The sequence below is a fragment of the Nerophis ophidion genome, linkage group LG25, assembly GCF_033978795.1.
Source record: "Nerophis ophidion isolate RoL-2023_Sa linkage group LG25, RoL_Noph_v1.0, whole genome shotgun sequence".
NCBI lineage: Eukaryota > Metazoa > Chordata > Actinopteri > Syngnathiformes > Syngnathidae > Nerophis > Nerophis ophidion.
The window spans coordinates 37364404-37381148 of NC_084635.1; the positions used below are offsets into that span (position 1 = coordinate 37364404).

General features: G+C 37.2%; 1 protein-coding gene across 2 annotated transcripts in view; it reads left to right on the forward strand.

The window, feature by feature from the left end:
* The first annotated feature begins 756 nt into the window (after positions 1–756).
* The window catches only part of cdh16 (cadherin 16, KSP-cadherin), a 98088-nt gene continuing 82099 nt past the window's right edge, over positions 757–16745 (forward strand). For both annotated transcript variants that reach the window (XM_061887262.1, XM_061887261.1), the window contains exons 1-7: positions 757–970; positions 2598–2653; positions 2817–2867; positions 2956–3051; positions 10088–10222; positions 13143–13272; positions 16197–16355. In XM_061887262.1, the coding sequence (XP_061743246.1) occupies positions 847–970; positions 2598–2653; positions 2817–2867; positions 2956–3051; positions 10088–10222; positions 13143–13272; positions 16197–16355 (751 nt within the window). In that variant the 5' untranslated portion in view covers positions 757–846. The remainder of the gene's footprint in view (positions 971–2597; positions 2654–2816; positions 2868–2955; positions 3052–10087; positions 10223–13142; positions 13273–16196; positions 16356–16745) is intronic.

A 16745-nucleotide genomic window follows, 5' to 3' on the forward strand; every position in this document is an offset into this window, starting at 1 on the left:
GCTTGTGCACGCCAGTTTTCCCAGACTCTGTATTTAGTTAGCGCAGGCAGCATGAAGCAGGGCTTTTATTGTGAAGATAGGAAATGTGCAGTTGGCCTTTAGAGTTTTGACGGAAGGTACGGCGCGAGAGTCTGTTGAAATAAAAAGTGTTTCTGGCCTTCCTCTTGGTCATATTTTCATAATAATGATCTTGCAGCAGCCAGCGTCATCTCACAAGACCCTCCGGTACCGTGAATGTCATTTAAGTGACGTCTTGGTGAAGATTGATGATCACTCATTTTTAGGTCTATTTTTTTTAAAAGCCTGGCTGGAGATCGACTGACACACCCCCCGCGGTCGACTGGTAGCTCGCGATCCACGTAATGGGCACCCCTGGCCTACGGCTTTGCATTTTGTTTATTTTATATATATATATTTTTGTATTCTATTTTTATTATTTTGAACTTTCAACCCCCTGGCGCTGTTTTGTACTGTTTTCATTATGTTTTATATTGTTGTTTGACTTACTGTTTTTAATTGTTGAAATTTATAAATAAACCTTTAAAAAAAAAAAACGACACCTGAGGGTCTTGTGAGATGACTCTGGCTGCTGCCACATCATTATTAAGAAAAAGTGATAAACAGGGAGGCGAGAAACACTTTTTATTTCAAGACATTCGTGCTGTCAATACTCTAAAAACCGACTGCACAGTTCCTGTCTTCACAATAAAAGCGCTGCTGCTTCCTCTTGCCTGCGCTAACAAAATAAGAGTCTCAGAAAGCTGGCGTGCACAAGCTAGCAAGCTACGGAGCTAATGGACTTCTTGTAAAGTGTATGAAAACGAGTATGGAAGTTGGACAAATAAGATGCCAAAAACCAACCACTTTCATGTGGTATTGGACGGAAAGGAGGACTTTTGTTCTCCATTTGAAAATGTGGACGTTATCCGCACTTCTGTCGGATTCCAATCGATGCAAGTCATCGAATCAGGTAATACTCCAACTTATATTCTTGTGAAAAAAATTACTCTATATGTGTTGAACCTTATTGTATTATCATTAAAAACCTCTAGTCTTTCAACAAAAACGTATGTTTCATAGATAAAAACACACTCGACTTGGTCAATTGAAAAGTGGCTGGCCTGCATCATCCCTTCAAGCCTGTTTAGCAGGTTTCCCTACAAAGGGGATCACATATAATAAAATCCCCTTAAAGGCCTACTGAAAGCCACTACTAGCGACCACGCAGTCTGATAGTTTATATCAATCAATCAATGTTTATTTATATAGCCCCAAATCACAAATGTCTCAAAGGACTGCACAAATCATTACGACTACAACATCCTCGGAAGAACCCACAAAAGGGCAAGGAAAACTCACACCAAGTGGGCAGGGAGAATGCTGACTATGAGAAACCTTGGAGAGGACCTCAGATGTGGGCAACCCCTCCCCCCCTCTAGGGGACCGAAAGCAATGGATGTCGAGCGGGTCTAACATGATACTGTGAAAGTTCAATCCATATTTAATAAAATCAGATACAGCTTCAATAGCCGTATTCCCATGGTCAAGCCCCTCCTGAACTCTAGACAACGGAAGTTCCCTCAGTCAGCAATGGTTTGGGGAGCCATGTCAGCCGCTGGTTTCATCAAGTCCAGAGTCAATGTAGCTCTGTATATGCTTCCATCTGTTGTAAAGCTCTATGGAGATGATGATTTAATTTTCCAGCATGATCTGGCACCTGTCCACAGTGCCAAAACCAGCAGTAACTGGTGTACTGACCATGGCATTACTGTCCTCCATTGGCCTGCCAACTCCCCTGACCTGAACCTCATTGAGAATTTGTGGGGTATTGTGAAGAAGAAGCTGAAAGACACCAGACCCAAAAATGCAAATGAGCTGAAGGCTGCTATTGAAGCATCCTGGGCATCCATAACACCTCTGCAATGCCACAGGCCTTGTGCCTCCATGCCTCGCCGCATTGATGCAGTAATCCCTGCAAAAGGATTCCCAACCAAGTACTGAGTGCATTCATTGACATTTTCAAACGTTTGATTTTGTTTTGCTGTTATAAATCTTTTTTTTTTTTTTACTTGGTCTGAGGAAATATTCAAACTTTTTGAGATAGGATTTTTGAGTTTTCTTATCAGCAATATTAAAATAATAAAAGGCTTGTAATATCTCAGTTGATGTGTAATGAATCCAGAATGTATGACATGTTCATGTTTTTAGTTGCATTACAGATAATAAAGGACTTTATCACAATATTCTAATTTTCTGAGACATTCCTCTATATATAATTTTTTGAACCCAATGGGGCCGCCGAGTTAAAAAGTTTGGGGACCCCTGTTGTAGACATTTGGATTCCCTCTGTTTTCATGATTTACAAAAAAAAAATTAATCTGAAACAAAAACACACTTTCTGGAAGAGTCGTTTGTTTTGGTTGACAGAAGCGAGTCCTTTGCATGCTGTTGAATATTCATTAGAGCCCACGGTGGAATGGTGGTGTAGGAAACATGGTAGTTAAGCATGTTTTTAGGGTTGTTTTGTTTTGGAGGTGTTAACCATTAATCCACTGGAGGACTACAAGAACCCACTTTTTTTTTTTCTTGCTTCCCAGCCAATTTAAACTCTGCTCAGTCCTCTCACAGGGATCACTCTCCTCATTCAGCCAAGGTAGGAACCAGCTACTTTAAAAAAAAAAAGCCTTTTATTTTGTATGCTTTGAAATCAAAACTTACTTTAACCTTTAACGTTTCATAGGTTACGTATTTGGAAGCCGTGTGAAAGATTGTTTTGTGATTGAGTAACAAGAAATGTGGGTCTGAAATATTTACAGGTAGTCATGGCTGATTGCAAGGCTGGACCTCTGCTCCTTTTTGCTCTCACGGTAAGACGGAAGCATGAAATATCGCCTTTTTTTTAACATTTATAAGTATGTTCACATAAAAAACAGTTTTTGTCTCTTTGCTTTATAGGTGGTGATGAACATATTTGCATCCTGCCTAGGAGCCAACGTTAAATTAGGTGTGCCTGAGAACTACGATGGCATCTTCCCTTGGTATTTAGCCAAGGTAAGAAGACTATTTTCTTTTTCAAAATATGAAAAGCAAAAAGAGTTTTAAATGATTGAAACATCGTACTCGAGCAAGGGTTCCGTTACGTTGGAGAAGGGGTCCGCAAAGTGCGGCACGGGGGCCATTTGTGGCCCAGAGTTTGAGTTTTGTTGGCCCGCAAGATGTTGTCCGGTAAAAATGTAAAAAAAAAAATCAGCACAAAGATTTAATGTTATGATTAGTCCGTCGGGAAAAATAAATAAATACAATAAATTAAAAATAAAATAAAGAAAATTTGACAGCACAAATAAACTTCTCTCGAAATATGATTAATTTTATTGTTATTTAAATTATGCAAGCTACTAATGACCTTTGATTAATCCGAATTGAAAAGTGTGACTAATCTAATTAAAAACGACATCTTTGGACGTCACAAATAAAAAAAAGAATTCTCTCTGCGATTACTCACCATCAATCATGAATTAACGCCAGACAAAATGTGATTAATCGCATTTTTATTTAAATTATGCAAGCGACTAATGACCTGTGATTAATCCTGATTAATCCGAATGGAAAAGTGTGATTAATTTAATAAAAAATAATAATTTCACAGCACTAATTAGAAAAAAAACTATCTGCCATTAATCATGATAACTGAGTTAACTAGTAAAATGTGATTAAAACATCTCCATTTATATTATGCAAGCAGGTAATAATCAGTGATTAATCATGAATATTCAAAATACAAAAGTATAATTAAACTGATTGAAAAAAACAATAACTTGACACCATGTATAAAAAACTTTTCTCTTGCGATTAATCGCCAGTAATTATGAGTTAACTACAGACAAAATGTGATTAATTGCGTTATTTAAATTATGCAAGCGAATAATGACCTGTGATTAATACGAATTGAAAAGTGTGACAAATCTAGTTTAAAAAATACATCTTTGGACGTCACAAATAAAAAAAATAATTCTCTCTGCGATTACTCACCATCAATCATGAGTTAACTCCAGACAAAATGTGATTAATCGCATTTTTTATCTAAATTATGCAAGCGACTAATGACCTGTGATTAATCCTGATTAATCCAAATGGAAAAGTGTGATTTATCTAATTAAAAAATAATAATTTCACAGCACTAAATAAAAAAATAAAAACTATCTGCCATTAATCATGATAATTATGAGTTAACTAGTAAAATGTGATTATAACATCTCCATTTATATTATGCAAGCAGGTAATAATCAGTGATTAATCATGAATATTCAAAATACAAAAGTATAATTTAACTGATTGAAAAAAACAATAACTTGGCACCATGTATAAAAAACTTTTCTCTTGCGATAAATCGCCAGTAATTATGATTTAACTACAGACAAAATGTGATTAATTGCGTTGTTATTTAAATTATGCAAGCGACTAATGACCTGTGATTAATCCGAATTGAAAAGTGTGACAAATCTAGTTAAAAAATACATCTTTGGACGTCACAAATAAAAAAAAAGAATTCTCTCTGTGATAACTCACCATCAATCATGAGTTAACTCCAGACAAAATGTGATTAATCGCATTTTTTATCTAAATTATGCAAGCGACTAATGACCTGTGATTAATCCTGATTAATCCAAATGGAAAAGTGTGATTTATCTAATTAAAAAATAATAATTTCACAGCACTAAATAAAAAAATAAAAACTATCTGCCATTAATCATGATAATTATGAGTTAACTAGTAAAATGTGATTATAACATCTCCATTTATATTATGCAAGCAGGTAATAATCAGTGATTAATCATGAATATTCAAAATACAAAAGTATAATTTAACTGATTGAAAAAACCAATAACTTGGCACCATGTATAAAAAACTTTTCTCTTGCGATAAATCGCCAGTAATTATGATTTAACTACAGACAAAATGTGATTAATTGCGTTGTTATTTAAATTATGCAAGCGACTAATGACCTGTGATTAATCCTGATTAATCCGAATGGAAAAGTGTGATTAATTGAATTAAAAATAATAATTTCACAGCACTAATTTAAAAAAAACTATCTGCCATTAATCATGATAATTATGAGTTAACTAGTAAAATGTGATTAAATCATCTCCATTTTTTATTATGCAAGCAGGTAATAATCAGTGATTAATCATGAATATTCAAAATACAAAAGTATAATTTAACTGATTGAAAAAAACAATAACTTGACAGCATGTATAAAAAACTTTTCTCTTGCGATTAATCACCAGTAATTATGATTTAACTACAGACAAAATGTGATTAATTGCATTGTTATTTAAATTATGCAAGCGACTAATGACCTGTGATTAATCCTGATTCATCCCAATTTAAAAGTGTGACTAATCTAATTAAAAACTACATCTTTGGACGTCACAAATAAAAAAAATAATTCTCTCTGCGATTACTCACCATCAATCATGAGTTACCTCCAGACAAAATGTGATTAATCGCATTTTTATTTAAATTATGCAAGCGACTAATGACCTGTGATTAATCCTGATTAATCCAAATGGAAAAGTGTGATTAATCTAATTAAAAATACTAATTTCACAGCACTAATTAGAAAAAAAAAACTATCTGCCATTAATCATGATAATTATGAGTTAACTAGTAAAATGTGATTAAATCGTCTCCATTTTTTATTATGCAAGCAGGTAATAATCAGTGATTAATCATGAATATTCAAAATACAAAAGTATAATTTAACTGATTGAAAAAAACAATAACTTGACACCATGTATAAAAAACTTTTCTCTTGCGATTAATCGCCAGTAATTATGAGTTAACTACAGACAAAATGTGATTAATTGCGTTGTTATTTAAATTATGCAAGCGACTAATGAACTGTGATTAATCCTGATTAATCCAAATGGAAAACTGTGATTAATCTAATTAAAAATAGTAATTTCACAGCACTAATTTAAAAAAAAACTATCTGCCATTAATCATGATAATTATGAGTTAACTAGTAAAATGTGATTATAACATCTCCATTTATATTATGCAAGCAGGTAATAATCAGTGATTGATCATGAATATTCAAAATACAAAAGTATAATTAAACTGATTGAAAAAAACAATAACTTGACACCTTGTATAAAAAACTTTTCTTTTGCGATTAATCGCCAGTAATTATGAGTTAACTACAGACAAAATGTGATTAATTGCGTTGTTATTTAAATTATGCAAGCGACTAATGACCTGTGATTAATCCTGATTCATCCCAATTTAAAAGTGTGATTAATTTAATTACAAATAATAATTTCACAGCACTAATTAGAAAAAAAACTATCTGCCATTAATCATGATAACTATGAGTTAACTAGTAAAATGTGATTAAAACATCTCCATTTTTATTATGCAAGCAGGTAATAATCAGTGATTAATCATGAATATTCAAAATACAAAAGTATAATTTAACTGATTGAAAAAAACAATAACTTGACAGCATGTATAAAAAACTTTTCTCTTGCGATTAATCACCAGTAATTATGATTTAACTACAGACAAAATGTGATTAATTGCATTGTTATTTAAATTATGCAAGCGACTAATGACCTGTGATTAATCCTGATTCATCTGAATTTAAAAGTGTGACTAATCTAATTGAAAAAATACATCTTTGGATGTCACAAATAAAAAACTTCTATCTGAGATTATTGCGATTAATTATGAGTTAAAAAACGACAAAATGTTGTCCAGTAAAAATGTAAATTCAATCAGCAGAAAGATGAAATTTAATGAGAAAAAAGCTGAAATTTTGATACAAAATTTGAATAAATGAAAGTGTATATTATGATTCTGTTAAAAAATGCAACAAAAAGACATTATATGTCTAAAGCTAGTGTACAGTACAGTAAGTGTACATCAACACTTAGTGCCAGCTTTTGTGTTGTAAGTGACAACTTGTATTATTATTTGGTCTTAGCAGGGGTGCAAAAAAAAATACATTAAAATCCGAATCGCGATTTTAATCCATCCAGATTCTAAACTAATTCCTAAATTTAAAAAATTGATTAGAAAAAAAAAATTGATAAAAAAAAGTTTTCAGGCCATTTCGATGCAACCAGATTGGGCTTTTCTGATCTGTTTTGGAAACATTTCATCGTAGTTACGATTTTGTCAGGAAATGGTGGTGATGAACCCCAAGATGCAGAGATGGCAGGCTTGATGCAGGAAAACATGATTCTAATGTCAAAAATTAAATGCAGGAATCAGGAACCAGGAACTAGGAAACAGGCAAACCGGAAACAGCATACCAGGAAACAAGGAGAACTGGAGACAGCAAACTAGGGTCCCCAAACCTTTTGACTCGGGGGCCGCATTGGACTAAAACTATTTGGCTGGGGGCCGGGCTGTGTGTTTTTGTGTGTGTATATATATATATATATATATATATATATATATATATATATATATATATATATATATATATATATATATATATATAGACTTATAAAATGAGTGCTCGCATTCGCTTTGCCGACGTCAGAATCACCTTCTGAATTCCATCCAGCTAGTCGGGAAGGCGGCATTTTTCTTCATAAATGCCACTCCAAATGGTTCTTTGATTGACTGCAATGTGCTTCAGTGACGTAACATAACCCATTTTTGCACTTTGTGCCACATTCAATGTCAGTAACTCTTCAAATAGGATGAAGATGTTGGATGACCGGCTGTTTTATAAAATGGAACAACATAATAATGCCACTTGAAGTACCTTTCAAGGTGCCAAAGCACTGGCACATTTTTTTTTACATTTCAAACACTTCTTTGTGGTCTAGCGTCCATCCATCCATTCATCCATTCATTTTCTTCCGCTTATCCTATGTCGGGTTGCGGGGGCAGCAGCCTAAGCAGAGAAGCCCAGACTTCCCTCTCCCCAGCCACTTCGTCCAGCTCCTCCTGGCCTGGGATCCCGAGGCGTTCCTGGGCCAGTCGGGAGACATAGTCTTCCCAACGTGTCCTGGGTCTTGCCCTTGGCCTCCTGCTGGTCGGACGTGCCCTAAACACCTCCTTAGGGAGGTGTTCGGGTGGCATCCTGACCAGATGCCCGAACCACCTCATCTGGCTCCTCTCGATGTGAAGGAGCAGCGGCTTTACTTTGAGTTCCCTCCGGATGGCAGAGCTTCTCACCCTATCTCTAAGGGAGAGACCCGCCACCTGGCGGAGGAAACTCATTTGGGCCGCTTGTACCCGTGATCTTATCCTTTTGGTCATGACCCAAAGCTCATGACCATAGGTGAGAATGGGAATGTAGATCGACCGATAAATTGAGAGCTTTGCCTTCCGGCTCAGCTCCTTCATCACCACAACGGATCGATACAGCGTCCACATTACTGAAGACGCCGCACCGATCCGCCTGTCGATCTCACGATCCACTCTTCCCTCACTCGTGAACAAGACTCCTAGGTACTTGAACTCCTCCACTTGGGGCAAGATCTCCTCCCCAACCCGGAGAGGACACTCCACCCTTTCCCGGGCGAGAACCATGGACTCGGACTTTGAGGTGCTGATTCTCATCCCAGTCGCTTCACACTCAGCTGCAAACCGATCCAGTGAGAGCTGAAGATCCCGGCTAGATGAAGCCATCAGGACCACATCATCTGCAAAAAGCAGAGACCTAATCCCTCGGGCACCAAACCGGAACCCCTCAACGCCTTGACTGCGCCTAGAAATTCTGTCCATAAAAGTTATGAACAGAATGGGTGACAAAGGACAGCCTTGGCGGAGTCCAACCCTCACTGGAAATGTGTCCGACTTACTGCCGGCAATGCGGACCAAGTTCTGGCACTGATCATACAGGGAGAGGACCGCCACAATAAGACAGCCCGGTACCCCATACTCTCTGAGCACTCCCCACAGGACTTCCCGAGGGACACGGTCCAATGCCTTCTCTAAGTCCGCAAAGCACATGTAGACTGGTTGGGCAAACTCCCATGTACCCTGCCGGGTGTCTAGACCTGGTCCACAGTTCCACAACCAGGACGTGTGGTCTAACTTAAAATGGGCAAAAAATGTTCCCACCTTGGCCTTCAGTGATGTCCGACTTCAATGATGACCTCTCAAAATACCATCATTGATGATTGTGTATATATATATATATATATATGTGTGTGTATATATATATATATATATATATATATATATATATATATATATATATATATATATATATGTATGTATGTGGATTAGTATGTATATATACATGTGTGTGAGTATATGTATATATACAAACATAGATAGGTATATACATATATGGGTGAGACAATTTATTAAGCAACATTTAATTTTTGAAGCTAACAGATAAAGCAAGACAGGTATGGAATATATTTGCATATATATATATATATATATATGTGTGAATGTATATGTGTGTGTGTGTGTGTGTATATATATATATATATATATATATGTATGTACGCAGCCTTCCGCACAATTGTAACTGAGATAGGCACTAGCGCCCCCCGCGACCCCAAAATGGAATAAGCGTTAGAAAATGGATGGATGTATGTATATATATATATATATATATATATATATATATATATATATATATATATATATATATATATATATATATATATATATATATAATAGTATTATATCATATATATGTATAAGTATAAACATGCATTTGTTTTGATTCAATATCGCCCTATTTTATTCAGGCGAATATATATTGTTGCAATTGTTCAACATGATGACAGGTTGATAAACGTCACAAGTCGGGTCCAATCTCAAACGGCTTCTTCGGAACGAGGCAAAATTATATTTCCAATATCTTCTCATGGTTTTAATTCACATCCCCGGCACTCATTTTTCATCCCAAATACACAAAAACGGAAGCCGACAGGCAAGAAAAAGCAGGTTTTGCATCATACTTGAACATAAAGTATAATTAACATCTGATTGGCTTTCTGCTTAATTTAACACCAACTCATGAAAATGTGAATTAGTCCAGAAGCATCTTCTAATTATGACATAAATACACGTTTCGCTTTTTAAACTCACGTGTGTTCCGCAGCTCCACAGCCTGACAGGCAATTACAGCGACTTAGTGGTGACGGGAGACGATGAAGGTATTTTTGGAGTGGACACCCAGTTCCTTTATGCCCTGAAACCACTGGACCGGGAGAAGCAGCCATCTTACTCTCTGCAGGTATGCTGGCATGCATTGTGCAGCACGTCTTCTACTCAGTCCAGAGACTTGTCGTCTACAAACCCAGTTTCCATATGAGTTGGGAAGTTGTGTTAGATGTAAATATAAACAGAATACAATGATTTGCAAATCCTTTTTAACCCATATTCAGTTGAATATGCTACAAAGACAACATATTTGATGTTCAAACTGCAAATAATCATTAACTTTAGAATTTGATGCCAGCAACACGTGACAAAGAAGTTGGGAAATGTGGCAATAAATACTGTTAAAGTTGAGGAATGCTCATCAAACACTTATTTGGAACATCCCACAGGTGTGCAGGCTAATTGGGAACAGGTGGGTGCCATGATTGGCTATAAAAGCAGCTTCCATGAAATGCTCAGTAATTCACAAACAAGGATGGGTTGAGGGTCACCACTTTGTAAGCAAATTGTCAAACAGTTTTAGAACAACATTTCTCAACGAGCTATTGCAAGGAATTTAGGGATTTTAAAATCTACAGTCTGTAAAATCATCAAAAGGTTCAGAGAATCTGGAGAAATCACTGCACGTAAGCGACAATATTACGGAACATTGATCCCTCTAGGCGGTATTGCATCAACAACCGACATCAGTGTGTAAAGGATATCACCACATGGGCTCAGGAACACTTCATAAAACCACTGTCAGGAACTATAGTTGGTCGCTACATCTGTAAGTGCAAGTTAAAACTCTACTAAGCAAAGCAAAACCCATTTATCAACAACACCCAGAAACGCTGCCGGCTTCGCTGGGCCCGAGCTCATCTAAGATGGACTGATGAAAACTGGAAAAGTGTTCTGTGGTCTGACGAGTCCACATTTCAAATTCTATTTGGAAACTGTGGACGTGGTGTCCTCCGGAATAAAGAGGAAAATAACCATTCGGTTTGTTATAAGCGCAAAGTGTAAAAGCATGGGTAACTTACACATCTGTGAAGACACCATTAATGTTGAATGGTCCATACAGGTTTTGGAACAACATATGTTGTCATCCAAGCAACGATATCATGGACGCCCCTGTTTATTTCAGCAAAACAATGCCAAGCCACGTGTTACAACTGCGTGGCTTCGTAGTTAAAGAGTGCGGGTACTTTCCTGGACGCCTGCAGCCCAGACAGGTCTCCCGTCGAAAATGTGTGGCGCCTTATGAAGCGTAAAATACGACAACAAGACCCCAGACTGTTGAAGGACTGAAGCTCTACATAAAACAAGAATGGGAAAGAATTCCACTTTCAAAGCTTCAACAATTAGTTTCCTCAGTTCCCAAACGTTTATTGAGTGTTGTCAAAAGAAAAGGTGATGTAACACAGTGGTGAACATGCCCTTTCCCAACTACTTTGGCACGTGTTGCAGCCATGAAATTCTAAGTTAATTATTATTTGCAAAAAAAAAATAAAGTTTATGAGTTTGAACATCAAATATGTTGTCTTTGTAGCATATTCAACTGAATATGGGTTGAAAAGGATTTGCAAATCATTGTATTCTGTTTATATTTACATCTAACACAATTTCCAAACTCATATGGAAACAGGGTTTGTAATAGCAGTGGGAAAAAAAGTATTCCTACGTGAAATCACCTTTTCCCTCAGTGTTGAACACGCATGCATTACAGCTTTTTCCTTGGTTTTGCTTAAAGAAGATAAAAAACAATGATCTCACCCCGTTTCTTCTTTAACACGCACACACACACCCACATTATTCTCTCAAGTTAGAATGGTGTTGGAAAGTTCCAGGTGTGGAGAGTGAGAGTGGTCAAGAATGTGTGTGTGTGTGTGCCTAAAACACGCCAGGTTAACTTTCGGTTTCGATCCCCACCAATGCCTAGCAATAAGGTGGACAAAAGCATACGAGTAGGGCGACCATTTTAGAGAATACTCTGGACTTTGGACAGCTCTGTCCCTTCTAGTATTTGTACTCACACTCTTTTTGTATGGAATAAATTGTTAAAAAAAGGGTTTTGTTGATAACCCAATGTTTGAGTTGCGGGAGATGGGTTAAATTTTGGAGTTATTTTTATGACGAACAATCCATTTTTTGGGTCGTAAAAGTATCATTTTAACTCAAGTTCTGGGTTTTCAAAACTATGAACCATGTTTGGGTTGTTTTTCAATGAGTAACGCATTTTTGGGTAAATGTTTTTATTTATTTATTTTTTTTTAAAAAGGCACCTTTTTCTTGAAGGGAAAATTGTAATGGCCATAGGGCTCCATCGATATATAATAAAAATTGCCAGTCACAATTACCTTGTGCTCAGCTGGGAAAGTAATTATAAACACTTATTGTGTCATCCATTTAATTATTATAGAACTGTTACAAGCGTATTAAATAATCCTGCTAATATTAAAAATGTAACGTACTAGGATGTGCGCATATAAAAGGCATCCGGTGCTATCAGACCGGGAGGAAGAGGAAGAGGAAGAGGAAAACACACACCTGGAGCACCTGTCAGCCACAGCGTTTTTTTTTTTTTACTACGGAGCCACTTTATGGAAGTATCCTCATTTTTTGACTGTTTTGTGACTTACCACCAAATTGGGTTATTTTTTCCCCAAAACATTTTTTAGTGAGTTTGAGTTGTCACCTCGCTTTGTTTAGTCAGCCTTAGAACAAAATAATCTGGAAGGACTCATCCTTATAAAAAGGCGATGTTTTGCTGTTAGAACATTTCAAGTTCATATGAATGTTGAGCAATGTGAAAACCAAAATAAACCCACCACTTAATTCGCAGAATGCACTGAATAATACTATGAAAATATGCCTCGTGGGGCTTTATCCATGCGGAAAACAAGCTATTAATATCATTTCTCCAAAAACATTCATTCCTGACCTCGTTTACGAGGCTGTAGCTTTAAAAGCCTTTAGCAATGGTTACCTGATAATTGTGCATTTCTCCCAAGGTGTCTTTCAGAGCATCAGGGCAACTCCAGAGCTTCACGGTCGAAGTGTGCGTCATCGACAAGAACGACAACGTGCCCACTTTCATTCAGGAAAGCATGCGTGGCAGCGTGCAGCTTGGCCTTCTTAAAGGTAAAAGAGCCGCACAAAGCTCACGGTAAGTAATCAAACCCGGTCTAATTGTCGTAATAATATGATTCTTCAAATGCCTGATTTCGGTGTGAAGTGCAGGACGTGACGGATTCATTAAAGATGTACTTCAACTAGAACAGGGGTGTCAAAGTCAAATACAGAGTGGGCCAAAATTTAAACTGAACAAAGCCGCGGGCCAAAGGTTGAACAAATTAACCTTTTAATAGGGACCCAAACAAGTTTTGCACTGAATATTGAACAAGCAAGGCGTATATAACTTTATAGTGACGTGCAAAATCAAGTTAATAATAATAATAATAATTAAAAAATATCAATGGCATATCAAATAAAATTTAAATAAAAATTGAGTGACTCTTTTCTTTTAGCAGCATTCTGAGGTAAATATCAAAATAAACTTTGTCCACAGGCTAATAATACATTTGAAAATAAAATAACAATAATGAATGAATCAAAGATTCAAGCCTTGAAGTAACAAGAGAAAGTGCATGAATAAATTGTTAATTATTGCTCAGTTTGCTGCACTGATTTGCTTGAACAATGAATATGGAACAAGCAATACTTATATAACTTAATAGTGCAAAATCAACATTAAAAAAATAAATGGTCAAATAAATACAATTTCAATAAAACATTTAATGCCTCTTTTCTATTTGCCGCCTTCTGAGGTAAATATCGACATTACATTTTTCCACAGGCTAATAAATCTTAAAATAAGATAATAATGAGATGGGTGGGGGGTGGGTTTTGGTGGTAGTCAGTGCTGCAAGGGGTTCTGGGTATTTGTTCTGTTGTGTTTATGTTGTTTTACGGTGCGGATGTTCTCCCAAAATGTGTTAGTCGTTCTTGTATGGTGTGTGTTCACAGTGTGGCGCATATTTGTAACAATGTTAAAGTTGTTAATACGACCACCCTCAGCCTGACCTGTATGGCATTCACTTAAGTGTGTGTACAAGTCGCATATATCATGGGACTTGGCCAGCACGCTGTTTGTATGGAGTAAAAGCGGACGTGACAACATATTGTAGACAACGCTAAAGGCAGTGCCTTTATAGTACCAGCGAGCCAGCTCTAATGTTAATTTGATATTGCCTCAAGGGCCAAATGAAATTGTACGGCAGGCCAAAACTGGCCCGCGGGCCAGAGTTTGACACCCATGATCTAGAAGGAGCATATCCTTCCGGCCAAATAGCGTAGTGCGAGTCAATGCTAAATTTCACATTTAAGTAGCACAGGCTGTCGTAAAGTGTCATACAAAGCAGGTAAGATCCACCTGGTGGTTCTGGTGGTTCCTTTTCAATCAGACTCCAGAGGCAAAAATGCAAAGTAGGTTTTCGTTTTACATCTTTACCCAAATCCCTCTAAAAGTATTGAAGCGCTTTTCCCTAGTCCTCAACAAGGTTTACAAAATAAAAAAAGTAATGAACAGGGGTCCCCAAACTTTGTGACTCGGGGGCCACATTGGGTTACAAAAATTTGGCAGACTGTGTGTTTGTGTGAGTGTATATATAATATATATATATATATATATATATATATATATATATATATATATATATATATATGTATGTATGTATATATATATATATATAATGTATATGTAGGTGTGGGAAAAATCACAAGACTACTTCATCTCTACAGAACTGTTTCATGAGGGGTTCCCTCAATCATCAGGAGATTTTAATGGAAGCATTCACATACAATGGTTTATATAGGGCACAGAGTGGGTGGGTACAGGCAGGCGTAGGGGCGTGGTGATTGGTTCATGTGTTACCTAGGAGGTGTTTCTGTTTGTGGCGGCATGTTGAAATGATTTCACTGCGCTTGTTGAGGGATGACAGATCTGGATGATATATAATAAACAGTTTCTCTTTTAAGCATAGGTTGCATCTTTTATTACCACTGTTGTAAGGTGTGCTGGATGCAAGAAGTTGCCATGTTATTGAATATTCAACATTATTGTCTTTGAGGTTCCAAATGTGTTTGCTGAGTTCTGTAGAATTCCGCAAAGTCTGGTTTCTAAAGGAGGCGTTGTGATTATTCCATCTTGTTTTGAACGCTCTTTCGGTTAATCCTACGTACGTGTTGGATGTTTTAATGTCCTTGCGTGTTACCTTTGCTTGGTAAACGACTGATGTTTGTAAGCACCCCCCGTTGAGAGGGCAATCAGGTTTCTTGCGACAGTTACATTCGTTATTGGTTTCAGAGTCGTTTAGTCTGGGGGTGGGCAGTCCTTTTGCAATTGCTTTCTTGTGGTTTGAAATGATTTGTTGTATGTTATTCATACAGCTGTAGCTCAATTTAATGTTGTTCTTGTTGAATATTTTTCTTAGGGTGTTGCCTTTGGGGAAGTGTTTGTCGATCAGAGTGAGGAACTTGTGGCCGATATTGGTTGAGACGTTTTTGCTGAATGGTGGGTTGTACCAGATGATGTTGTTTTCGTTTTCTACTCTTTTGTGGTTGGTTTCCTGGAGTGGGTTCATAGGTGTTGGTGAAGTTGTATCCGCTTTCATCAAGTGCTTTCTGGTACGGGGGGGTTGCTTGGTCGAATTCAGCTTTGCTAGATGACAGCATCGATAGCCTTTTATTAATTCCGGTAGGTATTCTTTTCGTGGTGGTGGGTGGGTGGTTGCTGTCATGGTGCACGTATTGGAGTGTTGTGTTGTGTGTTGTTAGCAAGGAAAAACCTGCAGACTCTGAATGAAAGAAAAACAATTTTTGCCCGACATTTTAGAAGGAAAAGTGCCATCCCACTAAATTTGTGTTATTACTTTATAAATAGATGTCATCTCATATTATATAAAAATGTAGAAGGTTATTAAGCCGTGTCTGAGGCTCGTGCTGAAAAAGGTTTGATTTCCACCAGCCTCTCTATCTATTGCACTCACGCCACATGTGTCTCTCAGGGATACCCTTCATGCAGGTGGAGGCGCTGGACCGCGACGACCGCAAGACTGCCCACGCCGAGCTACGATTCCGCCTGATGGAGCAGACCCCCAGGATCCCCTCCCCTCAGATGTTCTTCATTGACTCCGTCACGGGAGAGGTTTCCCTCACCGAGGACGGTGAGTCCTTTGTTGTCCTTGCCAGGAACTACCGTATTTCCTTGAATTGCCGCCGGGTATATATATAGTACGCGCCTGCCTAGAATTACTGCCGGGTCAAACTCCTTTCGCAAAATAATTAGCGCATGCTTAGCATTACCGCCGGCTCAGGATTAACGCTGGGTCAAACTCGTTTCACAAAATATTATTTTTATTAGCGCATGTCTAGAATTTCCACTGGGTCAAACTCGTCACGTCACGAGTGACACTTCACCTGTCATCATTTTCAAAATGGAGGAGGCAGATTTCAATAATTTGAAATCGCATAAAGGGAAGAAGATTAAGAGCTATTCAGTAGGATTTAAGGTCCAAGTTATTGAATATGCTAAAAAGAACAGTAAGCAGCTATGT